The sequence below is a fragment of the Oryctolagus cuniculus genome, chromosome 16 (genome assembly GCF_964237555.1).
Source record: "Oryctolagus cuniculus chromosome 16, mOryCun1.1, whole genome shotgun sequence".
Taxonomy (NCBI): domain Eukaryota; kingdom Metazoa; phylum Chordata; class Mammalia; order Lagomorpha; family Leporidae; genus Oryctolagus; species Oryctolagus cuniculus.
This window is the reverse complement of record NC_091447.1, coordinates 13,577,251-13,604,780: the sequence shown is the minus strand read 5'-3', so window position 1 is coordinate 13,604,780 and position 27,530 is coordinate 13,577,251. Positions and strand designations below refer to the sequence as shown.

General features: G+C 46.0%; 1 protein-coding gene across 1 annotated transcript in view; it reads right to left on the bottom strand.

Moving 5' to 3' along the window:
- The window catches only part of DNAH11 (dynein axonemal heavy chain 11), a gene marked incomplete in the record, with an annotated part of 360,436 nt that overhangs the window by 324,056 nt on the left and 8,850 nt on the right, over nt 1-27,530 (bottom strand). Inside the window, 6 exon segments of the mRNA XM_070059638.1 lie at nt 8,360-8,527; nt 10,461-10,694; nt 17,323-17,534; nt 21,231-21,330; nt 22,344-22,533; nt 23,946-24,142. Coding sequence (XP_069915739.1) covers nt 8,360-8,527; nt 10,461-10,694; nt 17,323-17,534; nt 21,231-21,330; nt 22,344-22,533; nt 23,946-24,142 — 1,101 coding nt within the window.

Sequence of the window (27,530 nt, the reverse complement as noted above, 5' to 3'; positions counted from 1 at the left end):
CATACAGAATAGGAGAAGATATTTGCAAATTATTTGTCGGATAAGGAATTAATATCCAGGATAGACCTGGGCCAGGACTGTGGTGCAGCTGGTGAAGATGCCAGTTGCAAAGCAAGTGTCCCAGCTGCTCCACTTCAAACTCCCTGCTAATGCACCGTGGAGAGCAATAGATGGATGGGAAACCCAGATGGAAATCCTGTTTCCTGGCTTCAGGCTGGTCTAGCCCAGTATTACAGCCTCCTACGTGGGTGACAGGAATCTAAATACTTGACCCATCATCTGCTGCCTGACACAGGGCTCATTAACAGAAAGCTGGATCAGAGGAGGAGCTGGGGCTTACACCCAGGACTCCAATAAGGAATACGGCCGTCCCCAATGGCAGTTTAACCCATCGCAGCTCCCACTCCATCTTTCCTTCAGTATTTGCATAAAATGTCTTTTCCGTCCTTGTGCTTTTCATCTGCCTATATGTGATTTTTAACTGAGTTTCTGGAAGAAAGTATATGGTTAGGTCATGAATGAAAGACACTCTGTCTTTTTTTTTTTTTTTTTTTTTTTGACAGGCAGAATGGACAGTGAGAGAGAGAGACAGAGAGAAAGTTCTTCCTTTTTTTGCCATTGGTTCACCCTCCAATGGCCGCCGCGGCTGGTGCACTGCGGCCGGCGCACCGCGCTGATCCGAAAGCAGGAGCCAGGTGCTTCTCCTGGTCTCCCATGGGGTGCAGGGCCCAAGGACTTGGGCCATCCTCCACTGCACTCCCGGGCCACAGCAGAGAGCTGGCCTAGAAGAGGGGCAACCGAGACAGAATCCGGTGCCCCAGCTGGGACTAGAACCCGGTGTGCTGGAGCTGCAAGGCAGAGGATTAGCTTAGTGAGCTGCGGCACCAGCCAGTATCTTTTAATTGGTATATTTAGACCACTTACGTTTAATGTGATTATTATTATGTGAGGATTTAAGCCTGTTCCTTCATTTTTTGATTCAGTTCTCTGTTTTTTGCTGAGGTAGTGCATTACAGAGACATTATATATAATTTTTTTAAAAGGTCTTCCTTCCATTGGTTCACCCCCCAAATGGCCACTACGGGCAGCATACTGCACTGATCTGAAGCCAGGAGCCAGGTGCCTCATCCTGGTCTCCCATGCGGGTGCAGGGGCCCAAGCACTTGGGCCATTCTCCACTGCCCTCCCGGGCCACAGCAGAGAGCTGGACTGGAAGAGGAGCAACCAGAGTAGAACCCGGCGTCCATATGGGACGCCAGCACTGCAGGCGGAGGATTAAGCAAGTGAGCCATGGTGCCGGCCCCGAGACATTATATGTAATTAGTTATCACTGTCTGGTGCTCATCACCCTACCAGTTTCAGTGAAGCATAAACCTTATCTCCCACAACCAGTGAGTTAAGGAAGAAGTCACAAAGGAATTAAGAACACCTTGAGACAAGTGGGGAATGGAGAGGAATTCAACATACAAAAAAGAAAATAAAAGAAGAAAAAGAAGAATGAGTGGAAAAATGCAAAGAGGGAAATCTATAACTACAAATTCATACATTACAAAAAGAAAAAAGATCACACATGAATAACCTAACTTTATACTTTTCAACTTCAACTTTATACCTTCAAGGGACTTCAAAAAGAAAAGCAAACTAGTCTGAAACCTAACAGCAGGAAAATAAGATCACAGTGAAGATAAACGTAATAGAATTCAGAAACACAATAAGGAAAGTTGAGCCTCTGAAAAGATCAACAAGATTCAAAAACTCTTTGCTAGATTGGCTAAGAAAAATAGAGGATATTCAGATGGCTAAAATGACAACGTAAATATTCCTACATTTACAGAAATAAAAAGGATTATAAAAGAGAAATAACAGAGGGTCGGTGTTGTGGTATACCCACATGGGCACTGGTTCAAGTCTTGGCTGTTGCATTTCCAATCCAGCTCCCTGCTAATGTGCCTGGGAAAGCAGCAGAGGATGGCTCAAGTGCCTGGGCCCCTGCACCCATGCAGGAGACCCGGATGAAGCTCTGGGCTCCCAGCTTTGGCCTGGCTCAGCCCTGGCCGCGGTGGCCATTTGGGGAGTGAACCAGTGGATGGAAGATCTCTGTCTCTGTAACTCTTTCTAAATAATGGAATAAATATTTTTTTAAAAAGAGCAATATGGGAGCTGGGGCTGTGGCACAGTAGGCTAAGCCTCTGCCTGCAGTGTCAGCATCCCAGTTCATGTCCCAGGTGCTCCTCTTCCAGCTCTCTGCTATGACTTAGGAAAGCAGTAGAAGATGGCCCAAGTCCTTGGGACCCTGCACCCATGTGAGAGACCCAGAAGAAGCTCCCGACTTTGGATGAACACAGATCTGGCCTGTGGCAGCCATTTGGGGAGTGAACCAGCAAATAGAAGACCTTTCTCTGTGTCTTTCCCTCTCTCTTTACCCCTTAAATAAAATCTTTCATTAAAAAAATGTTTAAAAAGAGCAGTATGAACAGTTGTAGGCAAAATTGGATAACACAGATGAAATGAACACCCTCCTACAAACACACAAAGAGCCAAAATCCTGAAGAGACCTGTAACTAGTAAGGAAGCTGGATCACTAATGAAAAATTTCCCAACAAAGGGAAACCCTGGATGAGATGGCTGCACCACTCACTTCTACCAAACATTTAACTAAGGATTAGCACCTACTCATCTCAAACAGCTCCAAAAACTTGAGGAGAGAGCACTTGCCAATGCATTCTATGTATTCTCATACTAAACTGAAATAAAGCTACTTCAAGAAGACTACAGACCAATAGTCTTTAGGACTAATGATGCAAACATCACCAGCAAAAACTAGCAAATGGAATTCACCACCAAACTATAAGCTTTATAAAAAATGACTCAGTGCAATTATTCCAGGATGAAGGTACAATCTAGCAGATGAAAATCAGTGGAATACAGCCCATTAACAGGACAAATAATCCCAACTGACACAAACACAAATGGCAAAATTCAGCCCCCTAGGCTAGAAACCTGGGACTTCTCTTTCATTTCTCCTTCTTATTCACTCGCTCCATCCAACCCTTGAGCAGATTCTGCATTAAATGTAGTTCACAGTCTATCCAGTACATCTCAGCTCCATCTGTTTCTTTCCATCTTTCCTACTACCTGTTTATTTTGAGCCACAACCACTTCCCATTTTGGGGAAGGGGCAGATGTTGTGGTACAATGGGGATGCCTGCATCCCACATCCGCTTGAATCCCACTGCTGCTTCTTTTTTTTATTTTTTTATTTTTATTTTATTTGACTGGTAGAGATATAGACAGTGAGAGAGAGATACAGAGAGAAAGGTTTTCCTTCCATTGGTTCAACCCCCAAATGGATGCTAAGGCCGGTGCTGTGCCGATCCGAAGCCAGGAGCCAGGTGCTTCCTCCTGGTCTCCCATATGGGTGCAGGAGTCCAAGCACCTGGGCCATCCTCCACTGCCTTCCTGGGCCACGGCAGAGAGCTGGACTGGAAGAGGAGCAACCAGGACTAGAACCCGGCGCCGATATAGGATGCCGGTGCCACCCACAGATGGCAGATTAACCAAGTGAGCCATGGTGCCGGCCCCCTCCTATTTTGATTATTGATACAATAGTCTTACTAGCCTCTATATTTTCATGACTTCTCCCCTCCAATCTATTTTCAGTACTGTACCCAGAATTATTTTTTTCAAAAATAATTAGCTAATTAATTAATTTGAGAGGGACACACACACAAAGTGTTCTCACCCACTGGTTCACTTGACAAATGTTCACAAGAGGGACTAGGCTGGGGATAAAGCTGGGAGCCAGAAACCTAACCCAGGTTTCCCACCTGAGTGACAGGAACCCTAACAACAACAACAAAAAATTCAACCCCCTTTCATAATAAAAACAATCAACTAGGAATGGAAGGAAATAAGCTCTATATGATACAGGCCATCTAGGGAAAACCCACACTGAATGGTGAAAGCTATAAGCTTTCCCCTTCATCAGGACCCAAAACAAGGATGCTCACTTCTAACTCACACAGTAATGCAAGCTGTACCCAGAACAATTAGTTAAGAAAAACAAAAGGTATTCAAATTGGAAAGAAAGAAGTACAATTATCTCTGTTCACAGATGACAAATATTCTATCTAGAAAACAAAAAAAGCTAGAGTTAATAAATACAAGAACATGGTAGGATGTAAAATCAACATGCAAAAATCAGCTGCATTTCTGTACATTAGCAACAAATAATCTGAAAAGAAAATCAAGTAAACAATTCTACTTGGAACAGAATTAAAAATAACACTTGAGACTATAAAATCTTGTACACTGAAAACTACAAACTGTTACAGAAGAAAGATTAAAGAAGATAGAAGTGGAAAGACATCCTGTTTTCAAGGACTTGAAGGCTTAATGTTAAGATGAAAATATTACCCAAAGTGATTTACATACTCTACATAATCCCTATCAAAATCTCAACAGACTTTGCAGAAGTAAAAAAAAAAAATCCTAAAACTCAGAGAATCTCAACTACCTTGAATACTTACAACAATTTTGTTCTTTGTTTTCAAAGTCAAAGTTCCTGATTTCAGAACTTCCTACAAAGCTATGGTAACCATAACAGTGTGGCAGTGGCAGAAATAGAGCCATATAAACTGAAGGAATCCAACAGAAAGGACAAATAAACTGTCATAGACACTGTCAAGAGTGCAAAGACCACTCAATGGGAAAAACTAACCATCTATTTGCAGCAGAATAAAACCGGAGGCTTATTTTGCATAACCAGTGGATGTAATCTCTCTGTTTCTCCCTCTCTGTTACTCTGCCTTTCAATTAACTAAATAAATTGTAAGGGGCTGGCGCTGTGGCACAGTGGGTTAAGCCGCTGTCTGCAACACTAGCATCCCATATGGCCCATATGGGCACCTGTCCGAGCCTCACTTCGGATCCAGCATCCCTGTTGATGTGCCTGGGTAAGTAGAAGATGGCCCAAATTCCTGGGCCCCTGCACCCATGTGGGAGACCTGGAAGAAGCTCTGGCTTCAGCCTGGCCCAGCCCTGGCTGTTGGGGCCATTTGGGGAGTCAACCAGCAAATGGAAGCTCTCTCTGTCTTTCCCCTCTCTCTATAACTCTGACTTTCAAATAAATACATCTTTAAAAACTAAATCTTTAAAAGAGAAAACCTCTACCACTCCACAACAATCCAATATAAACATGGGCAAAAGGGGCTTGCATTGTGGCACAGTGGGTTAAGTTGCTGCTTGTCAGCACCCACTGTGCACACAGATTCAAGCCCTGACAGCTCTACTTCCAATCAATCTCCCTGCTAATGTGCCAGGGAAAGCAGAAGAGGATCCAAGTACTGGGGCCTGTATACCCATGTGGGAGACCAAGCCTGGCCCAGCCCTGGCCATTGCAGCAATTTGGGGAATGGACCAGCAGATGGAGGACTTCCATCTGCAAGTTCTCCCTCTCTCCCTCTTGATCTCTGCCTTTCAAAAAAAAAAAAAAAAAAAAAAAGATGGACAAAAGGCAAAGAATAAACATTTCTCCAAAGATATAAAACTGGCCAATAAGCACAGGAAAAGATACTCGATATCACTCATCAGTTAGAGAAATGCAAGTGTAACCACAATGGGAAATCACTTCCCAGTCATCAGGATTTTAAAAAAGGTGAAAAGAGTGAACATCACACTGCAGGTTAAGCCATGGCCTGCCATGCAAGCATATCTGAGCACTGATTCCCATTATGGCTGCTCCAGTTCTGATCCAGCACCCTGCAAATGAGCCTGGGAAGGCAGCCAACCATGGCTCAAGCGCTTGGCACCCTGCCACCCACATGGGAGACCCCAGTGGAGTTGCTGGTTCCTGGCTTCCTTCTGTCCCGCCCAGGTTACTGCAGGCATTTGGGGAGTGAACCAGCGGATGAAAGATCTCAGCATCTCCCTCTGTTTCTCTTCCTCCCTCCCTCCTTCCCTTGCCACTCTGCATCCCAAATAAGCCTTTTTGAAAAAAATTTTTATTTTATTTATCTGAAAGACACAGAGAGAGGTAGAGCTAGGTCTTCCATCTGCTGCTTCACGCCCCCAAATGGCTGCAACGGCCAGAGCTCGGCCAGGCTGAAGCCAGGAGCCTCCTCTGGGTCTCCCACACATGGGTGCAGGGGTCTGAGGACTTGGGCCATCTTCCACTGCTTTCCCAGGCACGTTAGCAGAGAGCTGGATTGGAAGTGGAGCAGACAGGACTCGAACTGGCGTCCATATGGGATGCCAGCATCACAGGCTGGGGCTTTAACCCACTATGCCACAGTACCGGCCTCATAAATAAATCTTTAAAAGAAATAAACTCTAGCACATAATATTACATGGATGAACATAAAGCCATTATGCTAAGCAAAAATAAGCAATCATAAAAAGAATATTGTAGGAACACAGCTAAAAAGCATCAAATCAACAGCTCATTGAGCAAACACATGTAATTGCACTATTTAGAGGCAAAAATGATAACCACATACTCCAAAAAAAGCAAAATCCTCTTCAACATAAGCTAATACCAATTAAGTCAACTTTGAGTTACTTTATGTTTTAACTGTCAGGAACAACCAAAGTGAAGGAGCTTCTGGATTCTACTCTAAGGCAAGATATTCAGATGGGAAGGAAAGAACTCCAAGGGAAGCTGACTGATGTGGCCAAGACAGGCCAGGCCAGCGGAGGTAAGCCTTGCCCGCCTTCATCCCAAACAAGAACGGGCCTCCAACACCCAAGGTCAATTAGGTATCTGTCAAGAGCTTGTGAATTTCCTATTCCTGCACTCCTGTGATTGTGCAGGTGAACACAGGAGTAATTCAGAACCTGTGGCACTGCCAAGGCAGCGACCCGGATTAAACCTGGCTGAGGCCCCCCAGCCCTGGCATTCGCCGAAGCCACCAAGTGTCGTGGTCGTGATGCCATGAAGACTCCCACTGCTCCAGGGTCCCTGGGGGCCTTGTCTCACACTCTCCACTTGGTCACTCAGGTGGGCCAAGTCACCGCCCCCCTGCAGTAGCACCTAGCATGCAGAAACGCCAGAGAAAGCTTCTGGGGTTGCTGTCAGGATATTGTCCCCTTGGGCCTACTTTTCCACAGGGCATTGTTGGCTTAGCAGGGAGTCACTCGCCAAGGCAATGTTCTCCTATCATTAACTCCCCCTTCTTAATTCCAACTCACAGGGACTGTGCTTGCTAACTATACCCTTATAAAGCTAATACACTGCATTTCCAAGAATGGATTATCTGGCCAACATTAAATATAATAGTGACTACATCTACATTCCCTATAAAACAATGAGGACAAAAGCTAAATCTGCTTTTTTTTCTTTCTTTCTTTCTTTTTTTACTCAGCAGTCACTGTCCTTGGCCAACCATTACAAATGAAGCTTTTTTGGTCCTCAAGCCACGGGGACCTCATAGGTAGCTCCCTGATCTGTAACTTGCAGAAGTGACAGAACATAGAAGTAGCAGCTTCCATCTGCAAGTTTCCCCTAACTACTTGAGGCTGGATGATAAACAGCTCTGGAGAGTAACAAAAATCCTGAGTGACACACACGTCAGTAGCAGATGCAATGAATGGGGTGGAACTAAACTTTCAAATAAACCCCCAAAGTATCCAGTGGATCAGGCAAAGGTTAAAGTAAAACCAGTAACTCACGTGCATATCAGATAATCAGATCCAGTGAGTTACTGTGCAAAGTTCTTTCCCACACACAGCACAAAGCTCAAATCCAGACCGAGGGCCACAGTTATGTTAGAAGCCATTCCAGGAGGAGATCTTACAGGGGTGGGGAACGCCCGGGCCACGGGCCATAAAAGGCTTGCAAACTCATGTGGTCAGACCCTGCCAAAGCCACTGCAGGCAGGACTCAACATTCAGTAAGTCTACAGCAGGCTGATTCTTATGCTGGTCATTTTGCGTGGCCTGCGAATGATGTTACGAATATCCAAATGGCCCTTGGCAGAAAAAAGGTTTCCCAGCCCTGACTCAGTGGTTTGGACACCCACCTCCCACCATCGCAGGGTCTGGGTTCAATGGTTCGCTCTGGATCCCTGATCCAGTTTCCTGCTAATGCAGAGCCTGCAAGAGGCAAGTGATAACTCAAGCAGTCGGGTCCCTGCCACCCACACAGGAGACACCAAACAGTTCTGCAGTGAAAATGAAAGGCCTGAGTTCTGACCCTTGATCTCCCACTACGCAGCTAAGAGATGCCACCCAAGTCATCTCACCTTGTCCAGTCCTGGAGCGGCTGGGCTGAGTGGTACCTATTATCACTGTGACCTATCTAACTTCTCCCCTTTAAAATGGTAGGATCCCATGGAACAAGAATGCAAAGGTACAGTATTACCATGTTCTCGCAATCAGAGGGGTCGTAAGTGCTCTGCTTGAAGACTTGGCAGAGCTCCAGAAATTCTTCGCTCATCTCGCGGATCTGTTCATTTAGAATTGTTCCTTTGGAGCCACCAAATTCCAGTCTTTCCAGCTTTTCAAATTCCAGCATGCTCACAAATACGTCCTTTGTAAAAACACAGCACAGAGTAAAGACCTTTTGACCACCATGAGCAAGAGAACAGCATTTTCAAGCACTGGAAATTGGCATCAATGGGCACCTGCCTGTCCCAAAATAAATATCAATGATTTAACAGAAAGCAGTAATCACTAATTAAAAAAAAAAATCACACTCCTATTTGCATATTTACTGAATTATTTCAAAGTACAGGCAACTCCTAATTCACAATAACAAGACATGCAACTCCCGTAATTTTATATCCTCTTAATCCTGAGTCAGGTCCCCAGGGAAGATCCCAAATTCATATTTTCTTTTTTTTTTAACTTTTATTCAATGAATATAAATTTCCAAAGTACAGCTTATGGATTACAATGGCTTCCCCCCCATAACGTCCCTCCCTCCCGCAACCCTCCCCTTTTCCACTCCCTCTCCCCTTCCATTCACATCAAGATTCACCAAATTCATATTTTCAACCACCCACACTCTGCAGTGAGTCAGCTCGTTATTGAAAGGAAGCTCAAGACACTTATGAAAGAGACACACAAACTGTCTCATCAGATAGTTGGCATTTCGATGCTTTAAGATGCATTCATGCTGACTGTGACAATTTTCAAAGCAGGAAGCTCAGATTCTGAATGGAATTCAACAAAGTTCACACCGAGGATAAAGCCCAAAATTGTTAGAAAGAATTGTACAAAGAAAGTAAAAGACAGTGTCATCATTTGAAATCTTTTTGGAAGACCTTAGTACATTCTATGCTAGCATGTGCCATGGGTTCATTTAATTTTGTTGGTGTTTGGGAATTTTGAAAAATTTATATAGAATATGTATTTCCCATATTTCCATGTTTTTATGAGTAGTTTTATGTTTTCATAGCATAGCACTTGATTATACTCTAAAAGATAGTGCAGTACTCTTTTAAATATTTATTTATATATTTGAAAGTCAGAGTTGGGGGAGGAAGGAGGGAGAGGAAAGGGGTAGAGTGCGAGAGAGAGAGCACAAGCACGAGAGAGAATCTTCTATCTGATGGTTCACTCCCCAGATGGCTGTAATGGGGTCTCCCACATAGGTGGCAGGGGCCCAAACACCTGGGCCATCTTCTGCTGCATTCCCACACTGTCAGCAAGGAGCTGGATCAGAGGTGGAGCTGCTGAGACATGAACTAGCATCCTTATGGGATGCCGGCATCACAGGCATAGACTTACCTGCTATGCCACAATGCCAGTCCCCATAGTGTGGGATTTTACATTATCAATTGGATTTTTAGGTATAGAATCTCAAAGTTACTTGTGGGTTTTTTTTGTTTGTTGTTGCTGTTGTTTAAGATTTATTGATTTGAGAGGCAGAGTTAGAGAGAGAGAGAGAGAGACAGACAGACAGAGATCTTCCATCCACCGGTTCACTCCCTGAATGGCTGAAACAGCTGGAGCTGGACCATTCTGAAGCCATAAGCCTGGATGCAGGGGCCTAAGGACTTAGACCATCCTCTGTGGTTTTCCCAGGCACATTAGCAGAGAGCTGGATTGGAAGCAAAGCTGCAGAGGACTTGAATTGGCATCCATGTGGGATGCTGGTGCCACAGGCAGAGGCTTAACTACTATGCCACAGCACCAGCCAAGTGTGTTTTATATTTTCTCCTAAATACGCAAGGGAATAAGAGGACTCATTTAAAGGAAATCAATTTACATCTTCCCGATTCACAGCTTTTTTCCAAGGAGAATGCCTTATACAAAGCATAGCAGAATTAAAAATGAATTTAAAGAGCTGCCCAATTAGAGACTTTCAAACTGTCCTTACAGGGTTGCCCTGGTGAGCTGCTCACAACATCCCTAAGAAGGGAGGCCTCCTACCACCCACCATGACCCAGCAATCACAGGAAAAGCTGAAGACTTCAGGGACCCACCCACCGCATACATAACAGTCAACAAACAAATACCTCTACTTTCATTAAACGGTCCAGGAACTTGTCAAATCTGCAGAACACCAAGTGAGTCTGGAAATCCCAGGGTCTCAGCTCCCCCTTCCCAGGAACACAGCTTGCCAATCCTTCTCTACAGCTGAGAAAAGAATTTCTGCAAGTCTTCAAGATGCGAATGGCCACCTGCACCTTCTCCAGCGAGTCCTCAGCTTCTCCCCTCAGAAGCTCCTCCGGTGAAAGGTAAGCTCTGGCCTGGGATTGAACGAGCAGAAAAGGTGCTCAACACTCTTGTTAGCAGGGGTTTCTGCGCCAGCTGTTTCAATGAATCATTTGACAGGGTAATGTCCACAGTTGGAGTAGCAATGCAGAGAGACAGAAAACATAGGGGTGGGCATTGTCACAGGGGTTAAGACACGGCTTGGGATGTCTGCATCCTGCATCAGAGTGCTTGGGCTCACGTCCCTGCTGTTTTTGATCCCAGGTTCCTGCTAGGCAGAAGGTGATGGTCAAATCATTGGATCCCTACCAACCTCATGGGGGACTAAACAGAGTTCCAAGCTCCTGGTTTTCTCTGACCCAATCCCAGCTATGGCTCGGATGTGGAAGAGTGATCCAGTAGCTTGAATATACTCATATTCTCCCCTCCCCCTTTTCAAATAAAACTAAAAAAAAAAAAAAAAAAAATCCAGAATTCAGACACTTGAGTTTCAATGACTATTGTAAGCTAGAGTAACATACAGGAAAACACTGGGCTTAAACATTCTAGCAATGACAAGGTTTGCAAGAACATTCTGGATAATCATTTTTCCACACAAACGTACATGCCAGCAGGATAAACCTATCAGAATATATATTTTTTAAGATTTATTTATTTGAAAGTCAGAGTTACACAGAGAGAAGAGAGGCAGAGAGAGAGAGGTCTTCCATCCACTGGTTCACTCCCCAATTGGCAGCAATAACCGGAGCTGTGCTGATCCGAAGCCAGGAGCCAGGAGCTTCTTTCAGGTCTCCCATGTGGGTGCAGGGGCCCAAGGACTTGGGCCATCTTCTACTGCTTTCCCAGGCCACAGCAGAAAGCTGGATCAGAAGTGGAGCAGCCGGTTCTTGAACTGGCTCCCACTTGGGATGCCGGCGCTTCAGGCCAAGGCATTAATGCACTGCACGACAGCGCCAGCCCCTAAATACATACTGTTAAGACGTGGTCACTTTCACAGGTGGTATAAGGTCCCTTGCAAAGAAGAAGAGCTGATAAGGCAGGGCAACAACTGGAAATGCTTCAGGTTGGCCAACTTTTCTTCTAGAGGTTTGACAGCTTTTGGGGACACATAACCTATCTGAGAGGTTCCACATGAGATATTTATGGAAGAGGAAAAGAAAGGAGAGCAGAGCATTAGCAGATCCATGGGCAGTGGTCACATGAATATAGAGATCATCATCTAGGTCCTGTCCAAATCTGCACACATCATTCTTGTTGCAAACATTTGGACTTCTTTCTCTAGGCACATCAAGAACATATACAACCTTTAAAACTTTTTAAAAATGTATTTCGAAGTAAGAGAGAGAGAGAGAGAAATAAGCAAAGAGTGATCTTCCATTCCCTGATGTACTTTCCAAACACCCGTAACGGCCAGGGATGGGCCAGGCCAAAGCCAGGAGCCCAGAACTCCATTGGGTTTCCCCCATGGGTGGGGCCCAAGTTGTTGAGCTATCATCTGCTGCCTCTTAGGTTATGTATTCGAAGGATAAGCCCCTGGGACCTAATCACCTACATTTAAAGGAACTTCCTGCCACAAGCTACACTCTTGTTCATTGCTGTGCTGGCCCTCAGACAGAGGAGATAATCACTGCCAATTCCCTGTCTGCTCACACAGCCCACTAGTGAGTAAGAACTCCTAACACTAGGCCATAGCACTTAATAGCCTCTAGGCTATTAATCCATTAATTTTCTCTAGGCTATTAATCTCCTAATCTATTAGGAGACTCAGTCTATAGCCTTGCATCAGGTAGCAAAGTGCACGAGGAAGAAAGCATCATCAGAGGGGAGAGACATGACTGTGACCCAGGGACAGGCCACCAACTGCCCTTGGGACATTAGCTAAGTTGTCTCAGAGGAGTGGACGGAGATGAATTAAGAGAACCTCAAGATTCCACGTTAGCTCATAAGCTCTGAATTCTATTCTACCTCCTGTAATCTCTGAGCATACCCAACCCAGCCTGTTAGGTCATACTTACTGGTATCAGCAGAAACAAACGAAATACCCACCGGGTTTAGGGGAAAACTGGCTCAACTTTGGAAGTCTAATAAACTCAAATACTGCTAAACAATTTATCAGTAAGCCAGTTCGCTATCATTAACCAATTTATCAATGCTATTATCATCGGCTGATGTCTGCCTCCCAGCTCCTTTTTCCCTGTTCTTTGCCATGTGCTTTCATGGACTCTTCCTTTCGCTCCACCTCACCCAGGATCCTGTGGAGGAGGAACCATGAGAGAAACCAAGTCTTGGGTTGCAGGCTTAGAAGGAACGACACAAGAGGTACTGGTGTTGTGGTGCAGCGGGTGAACCTGCCACTTGCATCACTGACATCCCGTGTTGGAGCGCCACTGTGGTCCCAGCTGCTCTGCCTCCTGTCCAGCTTCCTGCTGGTGCACCTGGGAAGGCAGCAGCAGATGGCCCCAGCGCTTGGGCCCCTGTCATCTGTGTGGAAGACTCAGATGGAGCTCCTGGCTCCTGGATTTAGGTTAGCTTAGCCCCAGCCATGGTGCTATTTGAGGAGTGAACCAGCGAATATAAGAGCTCTCCCTTTCTCTCTGCCAGTCTGCCTTTCAAATAAAGGGGAAAGAAGGGGAGGGGAGGGGAGGGGAGGGGAAGGGAGGGGAAGGGGAGGGGAGGGGAGGGGAGGGGAGGGGGGAAACAAACATGGTAGGAGGAAAGCACGTGCTTTCAAAGTGACAAAGTGTTTCTGACTCTGATGGAATCCAAGCCACAGGGCCATGTCAGTAATGAAAATCAGGCAGATCAGAAACAGCAGCCAAGGGTGAAGTCCACAGTCACCTGGACAGCACCTGACCCACCTGAAGCCACAGCAACCTCTGTGCCAGTAGGGATGGCACAGCTAGGGCGGCAAGGCCTCTGACATTTCAATGAAGGCGGGAATGCGGGAATTTAAATGAAACCTATCTAATGTGAGCATTAGCAATTCAGTGTTAAAATTAAAAAACATCATGCAGGGGCCAGTGCTGTGGTGTAGCGGGGAAAGCTGCCGCCTGTAGTACCAGCATCCCATACAGGTGCCAGTTCAAGTCCCAGCTGCTCCACTTCCTAGCCAGCTCCCTGCTATTTTCTGGGAAAGCTGCAGAAGATGGCCCAAGTCCTTGGGGCCCACACTTCTGTGGAAGACCCAGAAGAAGCTCTTGGCTTCAGATCGACCCAGCCATGGCCATTGCGGTCACTTGGGGAGTGAACCAGTAGATGGGAAGATCTACCTCCCTCTCTCCCTCTCTCAGGAAGTGAATCAATAGATTAAGATCTACCTCTATCTCTATCTCTCTCTGGCTCTACCTTTCTGTAACTCTGCCTTTCAAATAAATAATAAAATTTTTAAAAAACAATGCAAAATAAAAACATTCCTTTGAACTATGGGCCAAATGCAGCTGATAGAAGGCCAACTTCTGACCTCTGATTTATAGCACAGGTTTCAAATTTTCAGTAAAACACTGAGATGAACTCATATATTCCAAGCATGAGAAACCTCCATGAGGACACACTATTATCAAAATGCATAGGATGTATGATCACACACGTCATTCAAGGCACAGTACCACTAACTACCCAATAAATGAGCCCAGATTGCTAAGAAACCGGTAATGCGTAAAGCTGGCCAATAAAACTTCTTCCACAGAGACAACAACAATGTAACTGATGTCATTGTTATGGAAAAGAACCTGTAAATAAACGGTAAATATTGCTTTAGAGCCAGGAAAAGCTGTGCTCTTTGATCCACATCAGGAATTTTCAGTTATTGATATCAAGGAGAATGACTTCTACATATTTTTTCTGCAAGTTGTTTATAAAGACAAGGCTGGACACCACCTAAGTATAGCAATAACAAAGCCAGTTTTCCAGAGGCATCTAAACAAGTATGCATGATAAAGTGCAACAATTTAAGTTTGGGGGAGAAGGAAACAATTTTAAATACTCCATTTTTGGGGAGACAGGACTTGAAGACTATTACCATAATTACAAATGTTACACAATGACGGTATTTTACAATTCCCATTAGCACCTCATATATTATGCTACGATTAGAAATAAAAGCTACTATTTTTAAAATAGGGAGCACAGCATGATGGATAAGCATGCCATCACTTCTTATCCGGTGGCTGGGGGAAAGTTATTTATCTTTTCTGGGCTTCAATTTTTAAAACACGAAATGAAGCTCCACGGTCCCTCTGTCGTAATCTCACGATGAGGATTTAACTGTGGAATTTTTGTCGAGTGCTTTGAAGAGTTCCTGGCAAAAGAATCAGCCCCAGACACAAGTGTTTCGTGAAATCAGTATGTAAAATAAACGAAATTGTGGGGAGAAGGCAGAGTTTGGCTTTTTCAGGGAATCCGGTTATCAAGTCTGGCTCCTTGTCGATCTGATTGCTAGTGTGTTGGGGCAGTGCAGGACAGCCACCTGGACAACCCAGGAAATCAGAGCACTGGAACCCTCGGACCGAAGCCAGAACCAAGGAAAGAGAGATGCTACATTGTTCCCTCGGGAGCGCACTCCACTGCAACTGTTACACAGGCTGAAGCCAGTGATAACAGGTTTACAGGCTCAAAGGCAGCCTAGCCCACAGGCAGGAGTATGTATGGGGCTTTGAAGGGACACAGTGGGCTTGTTCTCCAAGTGAGGCGAGGGTCTCTAAAGAAGCCCCTTGAGAGAAGCGGTGGTCAGAGTTGGTCCCCGGAGAGGGATCCGAACCATCAGGGCCCAGAGCACTTGCTTAACAAAGCAAAACTCAATCTGCACACCAGAAGAACAGAAAGAAACCAGAGGAGACGGTGATCAGATAGGGCAAGGAGTTGGCCTGTTATTCACGGCCTATCAATAGCTCCAACTATTCCCGGATATGATGACAAGAACAGAGAAAGGAATTTGGCCTGTTTTTATTGCCTATCAATAGCTCCAACTATTCATGGAAATGATGACAAGAAGGGAGGAAGGAACTGACCTGTTATTATCTCCTACCAACAGCTGCAACTAGTTTGTAACAACAGTTTTGGCAAGAGAGCCAAAAATAACTTGAACTGGGCTTGTTCAACACCAGGCACCACGCTGGGCATGCCACGCTCCCTGGATCCTCACAGCAGCCAAGGACTGGCTGCTGCCCCACTCACAGATGAACCCACTGAGGCTCAGAAAGGTCATTTCACTTCTCTGCAGTGGCTCAGTTGGAATTGAACCCAGACTGGGTTGGATCCAAAGCCCTTAGCACATGCACCTGCCACACCCCCTCTCCCCTTCCTCACAACTCAGTCTCACATTCTGCAAACTCTGGACCTGCTGTGCAGCCTGGCTTTCCCCAACATCCCAGAGAAACTGAGCAAATGAGATCATCTTGCAAGTCCCAGCTAATTCATCTGACAAAGGATCTAAATTGTGTCCCCTGCTAAATTCACTCCCAGTATGAAGGTTCCTGGATATAGGCATTGCATGGGAGGCAATGCAGGTTAAATGGGACTAACCCAACCATGCTGGTCAGACTTCCAAGCTCCAGAACTCTGAGGGAGTAAACTTATATTGCTAAGGCACCCAGTCCATACTATCCTGTGATGGTAGGCTAGGAAGAATTATAAATGAGATTTTTAGGGCCAGTGTTGTGGTGTAACAGGTTAAGCTGTTGCCTGTGACACTAGCATCCCATACTGGTGCCAGTTGGAGTGAGTCCCAGCTCCTCCACTTCTGATCCAGCTCCCTGCTAACACGCCTGGGAAAAAAAGCAGAAGAGGGCCCAAGTACTTGGGCCCCTGCACCCATGTGGGAGACCTGGATGAAGCTCCTGGCTCCTGGTTTTAGCCTGGCCCAGCCCCAGCCATTGTAGCAGATGGAAGCTCTCTCTCTCTCCCCCTCTCTCTGTAACTCTACATTTAAAATAAAATATTTAAAATAGGGATGTTTAAAGTTCAACAGTAGGGGTGGCATTTGGTTTAGCAGCTGTGATACCTACGTCCCACCCTAGAGTGCCTGGGTCTGATTCCCAGCTCCGATTCTGAAGCCAGCCTCCTGCTAATGCAGATCCCAGGAGGCAGTAGGAATAATTCAAGCCACTGGGTGCCTGTCACCCACATGGGAGACCTGGATTGAGTTCCCGGCTCTTGGCTTCAGTGCCAGCCTAGCCATGGGCATCTGGGGAGTGAACCAGCAGAAGGGAGATCTGTCTGCCTTCCTCTTGGAGAAGAAAAAAGAAAAAAAAATCAGCAATCAATCAGAATCCTTCCAGTACAAATGCACTATTGCTTTTTGAAAATACTTCTTGGCCAGTTTCTTTCAACTTCCTTAATTTTCCAAAAGTTCCCCCATAAGCCATTGGAAAGGCAACCAAAGGTACTGCGCGTTATCTATCTGGTACTGGATGCTGCCTTGAGTCTCTCAGAAGAAAGGTGAGATACCAAAGAAAAAGCAACAATTTGTCCTTTGACTGTGACATTTCCAGTGCTCCCTTGCCATTTAGGATAAAAAAGTCATCCAGCCTTTGTCAGCCTTCTGTGAACAAAGGAAAAAAAAATCGTGTTCTGACCATAAAATGGCATAATTTATTCTCCATCCGTCTAACAAAACCTACCACAGGGCAGTGATTCTTACGGTCCTTATATTTTCAGGCTTCATACCTGGTCAATGAAGAGATTACAAAACTGTTGCAATAAAACGATCACCCGAGCTGGGGTATTGTAGAACTTGGAGTGACTCCAGATCAGACGGATGGTGTGAAATAACGGGGCGACCAGTCTGTGGGTCTGCGGCAACTCTGTCTCCTGCAGGCTCTGGATGTGTTTGTTCAGAGGGCTCAGGTAAATCTCCACATCTTGGGCTTCAAGGAGGGCTGGAAGCAAAGTGGATCATGGTCAATGTCAAGTGCACCCTTTCTGCTACATTCACTTCGTAAGTTCAGAAGAGCCAGGCGCGAGAGCACACTGTACCTCCCTTCCCACGACTCATCCCGCGATATACACATGGGCCTCTTGGGTGGATGTATTTGCTGCTCATCTGCAACTCAGGGAAAGATGGAGCCAGTGACTCACTTAGCATCTAAAAATTGTGCCTGGAGACCCAGGGGGAAAACACCCTTAGAATCAAAAGAGATTTATGCCACACCACGGAAACCACAGGCATGCTGCATCGGTGCGGCATGGCTGTCAAACTGTGACTTGTACCGCAAGCCTTGTTGCTACAATGTTAATTCCTCCTTGAGATCTGGGATGAGCCACACTGAATCATTTACTGTCTCCATCCAGTTTCTGGTGAGAGAGGCTCAGGCAACAACTAGGGACAAATTTTATCCTTTTAATATGTTAATAATGATATTAGGGGCCGGTTTTGTGGCGTAGTGGGTAAAGCAACCACCTGCAGTGCCGGCATCCCGTGGGGGCACCCGTTTGAGTCCCAGCTGCTCCACTTCTGATCCAGCTTTCTGCTGTGGCCTGGGAAAGCAGTAGAGAATATGGCCCAAGTCCTTGGGCCGCTGCACCCACATGGGAGATCCAGAAGAAGCTCCTGGCTTCGGATCAGCTCAGCTCCAGCCATTGCAGCCAATTGGGGAATGAACTGGCAGATAGAAGATTTCTTTCTGCCTCTCCTTCTCTGTGTAACTTTAACTTTCAAATAAATAAATCAATCCTTAAAAAAAAAATAACACCATAACTACTGACACTGTGAAAGATGGTGACAAAAACATTTTGGACCTAGACAGAGATGATGGCTGCCTGTCACGGATATGCTACACAACATGGAACTATGTACTTTAAAATGGTTAATGGCAAGCTATGTGAATTCTGCCTCCATTTTCAACAACTGTTGAGCAAGATCAGAGTAAGGAACTTCACTATGCTAAAGATATGAAAAAAATATTTAGCTACTACTAATGACCATTTAATTGCATCCAGATTTCTTCTGCATACAAGCTGGTCCTTTCAAGGTACTCTAGAGGGGTCTACACCAGACTCCACTCTGCCTCTCAGACTACAGCTCGCCTTGCTTCACTGAGGACAGACTTGATTTACTAAGGGGGAGAATGAAGTCAACTCTTATTTCCCGGTATTGTCCCCAAAGACTTGTGTCAACACGCCAGGACTCTGCTGGTACTGTAGCAGAGTAGGTGAAGCCACTGCCTGTGATGCCGGCATCCCACGTGAGCATCAGTTCAAGTCCCTGGTGCTCTGCTTCTGATCTCGCTAAGGTGTCTAGGAAAGCAGCAGAGGATGACCCAAGTGCCTGGGTCCCTCCACCACGTAGGAAACCCAGAGTTCTATGTTCCTCCATTTGGGGAGTGAACCAGCTGATGGGAGATCCCTCTCTCTGTAACTCCTCCTTTCAAATATATAAATATTTACTTAAAACTTGAAATAAAGACAACAAAAACACCACCACTTTGAGTGCTGCCAATTGAACCAGGAGTTAGGGACCCCCACCTACTGCCCACCCATCAACAGAGCTCTGAGGACAAAGAGAGGGCCCAGGAGCTGTTTTTCCCCAACAGGTCTAACCTGTGTTTTAAAGCTAATGTATCCTTCTCAGTGCTAATTTCAACATGAAATAATTGCATCTGACAGGTGAGAGGTACTGGTGATCTCACAGAATCTCAAGTACATTTCTGAGGGGGGTTCTGCAGCTCTAACAGAACACAGGCTTGAGCCACTCGTGCAATGGCCAACTGTTTTCTTGTGCTCGTAAGAGTCTTTGGAACCCTGGCTTTGGTTCCCATAGAATCTTTATCCATAGACAGTGTTCACCTTCCACAAACAGCAATGGCAACAGCTTCTGTTTACCGAGGGCAAACCCACTGGGTGCCAAATGCTTTTGGCTGTGCCTGTGATGTCTTTAATCCTGTGATTAGATTTGGTGCCCTGGAGACATTTTTTGATTGGCACACAGGAACAGGGAGAGTGGCCCTTCCCAACAAAGAGGCATCTGGCTCAAAATGTTGACAGTGACAAGATGAGGTTCTGAAGCCACGTGGCAATTCTGCAAGGAAGGTGTTAATTTGCCAGTTTGGGCAATGGTTAATCAGAGGCTTAGCAAAATTAAGATGCTCAACAAGTAGGGTTGGGATGAGAAATCAGATCACAAAGATCTCCCTTGTCTTATGCCCTCTCTTCAAATAGAATTCATGGAGAAAAGCCCGGAGATAAATGAAAACATTGTCAACATGAATTTTAAGTATTTCCTAACCTTCCAAATTTCACATAGGACAAAATGAAAGGGAATTTTTTGTTAGAAACAAGCAACAATGAGTATTAGTTTTTATCAATGAAAGATAAATTTATCACTTAAGTGTAATCATTTAAAACTTCAGTATAGGGGTCAGTGCTATGGCATAGAAGATTAAGCTTCCGCCTGCAGTGCCAGCATACCATATGGTGCTGATTTGAGTCCCGGGGCTTCACTTCCAGTTCAGCTCCCTGCTAATCTGCCTGGGAAAGCATCAGAGGATGGCCCCAGTACTTGGGCCCTATACCCACACGGGAAACTCAGATGAAGCTCCTGGCTTTGGCCTGGGCCAGCACCAGCTGTTGTGGCCATTTAGGGAGTGAACCAGCAGATGGAAGATCTGTCTCATTCTCTCTCTGCATCTCTTTCCAAAATTAAAAAAAAAAAAAAAAAAAAAAAACTTCAGTATCATGTAGCATTGCTGTTTTAGGGTAGCACTGAAACTAGACAGTGAAAAGACAAAGACAGGGAAGAGAGTTAACCCGATACTTTTTTTTCAAAATTTCTGCTTCTTAACAACAGGCTCATGTTACCTACTTGAAATTCAAGAAAACAAGCAACCCTCCACTGTGCATGTTTAACCTCCACCACTGTGTCGGTGATGACCTTGAGCTAAGTCAATTTTGGAGACGAAACACACCCAGAGATCCCAACTGGTCACTAACTGGACTAATCATAGACCAGCTACTGACTGGCAAGCTTTTAAAGAAATTTAAAATTTATTTGAAAAGGAGGGAGGGAGGGAGAATGAGCACATTTCTACCCACCAGTTCACTCCCTAAATGCCTGCAGCATCGGTGGCTAGGCCCCGCTGAAGTACAGAGCCAGGAGCTCCATGCAGGTGCCCCTGGTGGATGGCAGGAACCCACGCACTTGAGCCACCATCTGCCGCCTCCCAGGCTGCACAACAGCAGGAAGCTGGATCAGAAGCAGAGCCAGGACTCCAACCCAAGCACTTCCATGTGGGCTGCAGGTATTTCAAGCAGCAGCTTAACCACTGTCCTGCAATGTCTGTCCCTGGTTAGCAAACTTCTGTCCAGGGCTTTCATCGAGCCCCTGCTAAATACTGCAAGCCTCTCCCTTCCGCACGCACACTCTAATTAAAACTTTAATCTGGAGCCATCTTGGTAGGGACCTACTGTAGACTGGATGAACTCAAGCCCAGCACAGCCCCAGAATAAAGTGCCAAGTGCGGAGTTTGTATCACTGCAAGATCCAAGTGTGGTCGTTTCACGAACATGCTCATGGCGGGAGTGTGGCTGGATCCCGAGCGGACTGTGGCACTGACCCCAGGCTGAGGCATTGGTCTTACCGTTCTCCACAGTTGTGCAAATGTCCCTCAAAGTAGGGAAGTAGCTGCTTCGTGTAGTTTCCAGGATCTTATACATTTTGAGGACAACTGGAGCTCTTAGCTAAATTAGAGGGAAAAAAAAACTTTAAATAATACAAGCTAGATTAATAAATAGGCTACATTAAAGTATTTATATTCCACTCACACAATATGCACTGACTATTACCTTCAAAGGTATAGCTGGTTCAAGTTGAAAATCATTTAAAAAGTACTTTGTCCTTAAACAGGTATTTTATCTTGCTTTTATATTTTACGGGAATTTGCAAAAAAGCCGTTTGTGGGGTGGGCATTAGGCTTAGGGGTTAAGACACCACTTGGGACGCCAGCGTCACTAATCTGTGTCCTTGATTTCAAGTCCTAGTTCAGCTCCTGAGTCCAGCTTCCTCTAGGGTACACCCTAGGAGGTAGCAGGTGCTGGCTCAAGTAATCGCATCCCTGCCACCTGTGTGGGAGACCAGGCAGGTCTATGTGGGTTCCAGGCTTCAGGCTTTGGCCTGGCTGCGCCCTAGCCATTATGAACGTTGTAGCCAAGGGGAGCTCTCTCTTCAATTAGTTAATGAAAAGCCTCTTTACTTTGTGTTATAGATCAAATATTCATTCCTCCATATAAAATTTCTTGACCTGCAAGAGACCCAGGAAAGAGCATCTCAGCTTTCAGAACATAAAAGCAAGTGCCTCGCGTGGCGGGCAGCTAGCAAAGCATCCTGGGGGAGCGCTTCCATTGCGATTGTCTCTCCACTGGGCAAGATGCTGCTCCTTCCCAAATCAATCACCCTGCCTCGATTAATTACATCTCCCCATCCTCCACGTTTCCCTGAGGAACCCCTCTCTCTCCAGTGCCACAAAGTGCTCCCAGTGACCTCAAACGCTGTCACAATTCCGCCTTCTCATAATGGCAAAGTCGCTTTTAGTCTCTGTTCATTTTAAAGTGTCTTTCCTATGAAGAGCACTCCGGGGTATTGCCTCTGAACTATCAGTCACACAGAAAGACAGCGTGGGAAGCCTTTAAGATCGTTGGAAACCCCAAGCACCAACCCTGCTAACCCGAGTGAGTGAGTTTCTATGGTTGCTTACTTGGTCATAAATGCATGACAGGTTCTGTCTCCTCATCGTCCAGAAATCCAGCTCATCCTGGGGCAGCAGGTGCACACCACGCAGCAGGGGCTGCGCTGAATCTTTCTCTATAATTTCTTGGATTTGATGTGACCACTTAATAACCACAGATTCTATGGCATGGAGGATCTTTTTTTCATTTGACTGCAACCTACAAACATGGAAATGATTAGTAAAACAATTAATAAATTATTAATAAAATAGTTATTTTCAACAAACTAGCTTTCACATGCAAATTCCTCAAAATCCACTATTTCTAAAGTCTTGAGTTGTGGTTTGTGTTGCTTTTGTCACTGATGGGTCTTGAACATTAAAATGGACACAAGCAATTATCAGATCCTCAAAAGTCATCTTACTAAAGGAATATTGTTGATAACACAGAAATTAACGCTTCTTGTAAAGTTTGCATTATTAAGATTTTGTTTGTTCATTTGAAAGGTGGAGTCACAGAGACAGGAGGAGAGACAGAGGGAGAGATCTTCCATCTGCTGGTTCACTCCCCAAATGGCCACAAGGCCAGGGCTGGGCCAGGCTGATGCCAGGAGCCTGGAGCTTCCTCTGGGGCTCCCATGTGGGTGCAAGGACTCAAGCACTTGGCCCGTCCTTTGCTGCTTTCAGGGGTGGATTAGCAGGGAGCTGGATCAGAAGTAGCGCAGCCGGTACTCCAACAGGCCCCCATAGGATATGCCGGCATCACAGGTGGTGGCTTTACTGGCTATGCCACAGTGCTGGCCCCTGCTCTTGAAAATTTTACCTTGCAGCAAACGTGTGCTGCAGGGGTTAAATCTCCACTTAGTCTGGCTGTATCCTGTATCAGAGTGCCTGGTCCCAGTCCCTGGCTACTCCACTTGTAATCAGCTTCCTGTTCACACACACCTTGGGAGGCAGCAAGTGATTCAAATACTTGGGGGCCCTACCACCTGCATAAGACACTTGGATTAAGTTTCAGGCTCTTGGACTGGCGCTGTGGCGCAGTGGGTTAAAGCCCTGGCCTGAAGCGCCAGCATCCCATATGGGCACTGATTCTAGTCTTGGCTGTTCCTCTTTTGATCCAACTCTCTGCTATGGCCTGGGAAAGCAGTGGAGGATGGCCCAAGTCTTTGGGCCCCTGCACCCACATGGGAGACCCAGAGGAAGCTCCTGGCTTCGGATCGGTGCAGCTCTGGCCATTGAGGCCATCTGGGTAGTGAACCAGCGGATAGAATACCTCTCTCTCTGTGTCTACCTCTCTCTGTAACTCTTTCAAATAAATAAAATAAGTCTTTAAAAAAAATAAAAGTTTTAGGCTCTTAGCTTCAGCCTGTCTCAGCTCTTACTGTTACAGCCATTTGAAGACTGAACCAGCAGACAGAAGATGGAAGATCTCTCTCTCTTCCTTTCAAATAAGTTAAACATCTTAAAAATTAAAAGTGTACTTTGAAAGGGAATAACACACATGGTGTTGGTGCTCCTTATATTTAAAACACGGTCTAGCTACAGTCCCTCTCTGCTTGCTAACAGTTTGCTAGCTCTGGGTCCCTGGCTCTGCACTTTCACGTCCCTGGTGCGTGCAGTCACACGTACGTGGTCTTGCGGTAGCTCTGATCCAGCTCAATCCCTCGCGCGGCAGTGGGAATGGGCAGAAGAGTTCTTCTAGACAGCTGGCCCTTAATCACATACATCTTACTTTTCAAGACTTCTACGTGATGCTCCATGTCTTGTGAAGTAAAACAGGACCAGGATTTATGGTTGTTCTTATTAGAAAGAAGTGGTGCTAAAATCTAGGGAGGAAGAAAGCAATTCAATGAATTCACAGACACTGGGCTCCTTCTCAGCTTTTCTTGCCATGGAAAACTGGCCGCAAAATCACTCAATTTTATGTGCGTCCTCCTATGGACAGAAAATCTAAAAGAAAACGAAGTTAGTGACTCACTTAGACCTAATCAATGAGACATCCATTCTTTCAAAGTACTACTTAGCCATTTATTAAATATTCAGGGAAGATCCCTAAAACTCCAGCACTGTATGAACTAAGGGGAAAAACCAGGTCTAGTAAGTAAACTACTTTTTGAATGCAAATTGAGCACACTGGTAGATGTATTAGTAAAAAAAAATCTTTTGTTCAGTTAGAAACATAAATGAGACCGTTCATCTGAAATCCCTCAAAAAAGTATGTGTTTCCAGAGCCAGCCATGTCAGGTAATTAATAAGAGCGTGTTCAGATAATGAAGCAGGGCCTCTTCTTGATTTCCTGTTCTTTTCCAAAAATCTGTTTTATTTCAGAAAGCTGAAAATGTCTCATCACCTGTCCCCTTTGTCAATACAATGCAACACAGTTCTAGTTAGACAACATGTTCAGAAAATAGTTATCTCACCTTAAAAGATGTATTTTCCAATACAGTCTTCTAGGTAACTAAAAACAAACTGAAAAGTCACTTTAGTTTTCAAATGATGCTGACACAAATCTTGCGTGTTAGCCTTCTGTGTGCCTGCTTAGCGCCCTCTACAGGTTGAGTTAGGAATGTGCAGATGTGTAACAAACACTTCTGTGCTCAGTGTACTCTGTGGATGGGTGAGGACCCAGAAGCTACCACCCTCAATTCAAGAACTGCCCTGATAAAATGTACATGAATGAGCAACCGGGGAGGGGGGGATATATACTCCTGGGAGGGAACAGTACAGGGGGAGATGGGCCAGAGACATACTGCTGCTTGGTTTGAATTTTTTAAGTCACAAAGACAGGGCAAGCCAGCTGCTCTGGTCTGACCATTTATGCCTTCTCCAAATTCCTACCTGCAAGGCAGGCACTAGGAAGCAGGGGCCCCTGGGAGGCAATTAGCTTGTGACATATACAGTGCTTTTATACAAAGGCCCAGTGACCAGCACACGAGGACTCAGGGAAAAGACATCTGTGGACCAAGAGGAAGACCCTCACCACACAGCTGACCCTGCCAGGGCCATGGTCTTGGGCTTTCCGTCCTCAGAGCTGTGAGAACCGCTCCTGGTGTTGAGAAGCCACCTGCCTAACCTATGGTTTTCTGTGACAGCAGCCACAGTAGAGGAAGACAGCAAACACCCCGCAAACACAAGCATAGCCATGGGCATTCCGGGGTAACCATGCACAGTTTGGCCTGTGTAGCGCTAGGGCCATGAGGAGGAATGACAACTTGTATCCATGGGCTGTGAGGGACGCAGGGCCTGTTCCAGGAGAGCTCTGGAAACCACACTGAGGAGCTAATGCTTATTGGTTTCAAGACGCACGGACCACCTTGGTACTAATGGCTTTTTCTAACAGACACAGGGACAGTGCTGGTTCTTCAACATCTCTATCTCCCCAGCTAGTGTTTCAGACACCCCCATTCTTTGCTGTTTGGTGAGGTGGCCAACCCCGTTCGGAACACAATGTTTGTGCCATGAGCTGTAGAAAGAACCATTAGGAAATTCTGAGCCTCGTGCTTTGGAAAGCAGGTAGTCAGGCAAAGAGTTAAAGTGTCTCCCAAAACGTAATATGAGACAAATGGGTAAGTGGCAGGCAGCCTGCGAGGGGTCACAGCAGGTTAAGGTGCCAACTGTGACGCCAGCATCCCACACAAGCACCAGTTCAAGTCCCGGCTGTTAAACTTCCGATCCAGCTCCCTGCTAATGAGTCTAGGAAAGCAGGAGATGGCTTGGGCCCCTGCCACCCACATGGGAGACCTGGATGAAGTTCCTGGCTTTAGCCCCAGCCATCTGGGGAGTGAACCAGCATAGGCAAAATCTTTCTTTCTCTCTCCCCTCTGCCCTGCAACTCTGCCTTTCAAATAAAATAAATAAATTTAAAAAAAAAAAACAGACCTGGGATGAGCTTATTAATTATAATGTTTTGTCATTAAACTATATACAAAGTAATTTAATTAATTCAGGATTTGGTCTTGTTTTAATAGTCAATTTTTTTGTCTAGTTTTTGTGATTAAAAAAAAAAAGCCTGTCCACCAAAGTAATTAGGACATGTTTAGTAAGGATACACAACTGCACACAAAAGAGTTTCTTTTTTTTTAAGATTTATTTATTTGAAAGGCAGAGTTACGGGGGGAGGGGGGAGGGAGGGAGAGGGAGGGAGAGGGAGGGAGAGGGAGGGAGAGGGAGGGAGAGGGAGGGAGAGGGAGGGAGAGGGAGGGAGAGGGAGGGAGAGGGAGGGAGAGGGAGGGAGAGGGAGGGAGAGGGAGGGAGAGAGATCTTTTATCCACTGGTTTACTCCCCAGATGGCCGCAACAGACAGAGCTGGGCTGATCTGAAGCCAGAAGTCAGGGTCTCCTGTGTGGGTGCTGGGGCCCAAGCACTTGGGCCATCTTCTTCTGCTTTCCCAGGCCATAGCAGGGAGCTGGATCAGAAGTGGAGTAGCCAGGGCCCAAACAGGCACCCATATGGGATGCTGGCACTGCAGGTGGTGGCTTTACCTGCTACACCACAGCATCCGTCCCCAAGAATCACTTTCTTGAGGCAGGTATTTGGGATGCCCAAGTCGTGTACCAGGGTACCTGGGTTCAAGCCCCAGCTTGCTCCCAGCTCTAGCTTCCGGCTGATGTGTATCCAGCGAGGCAGCAGATGGTGGCTCAAGAAGTTGGGTCCCTGCCACCCCCATGGGAGACCTGCATTGAGGTCTCAGCTCTCGGCTTTAGCTTAGCCTAACCCTGGCTATTGCATGAATTTGGGGAGTGAATCTGCAGCTAAGAGCTCATGCTCTCTCTCCCTACCTCTCAGATCCATCCAAATTTAAAAGAAAAGCATGCTGGCCAGCGCCACAACTCAATAGGCTAATCCTCCGCCTGCGGTGCTGGCACCCCGGGTTCTAGTCCCGGTCGGGGCGCTGGATTCTGTCCTGATTGCCCCTCTTCCAGTCCAGCTCTCTACTGTGGCCCGGGAATGCAGTGGAGGATGGCCCAAGTGCTTGGGCCCTGCACCCGCATGGGAGACCAGGAGAAGCACCTGGCTCCTGGCTTCGGATCAGCGTGGTGCGCCGGCTGCAGTGGCCATTGGAGGGTGAATCAACAGAAAAGGAAGACCTTTCTCTCTGTCTCTCTCTCTCACTGTCCACTCTGCCTGTCAAAAAAAAAAAAAAAAAAAAAAAAAAAGAAAGAAAGAAAAAAAAGAAAAGCATGCCTTCTCTCTGCACATGAGGACACAGTGAGA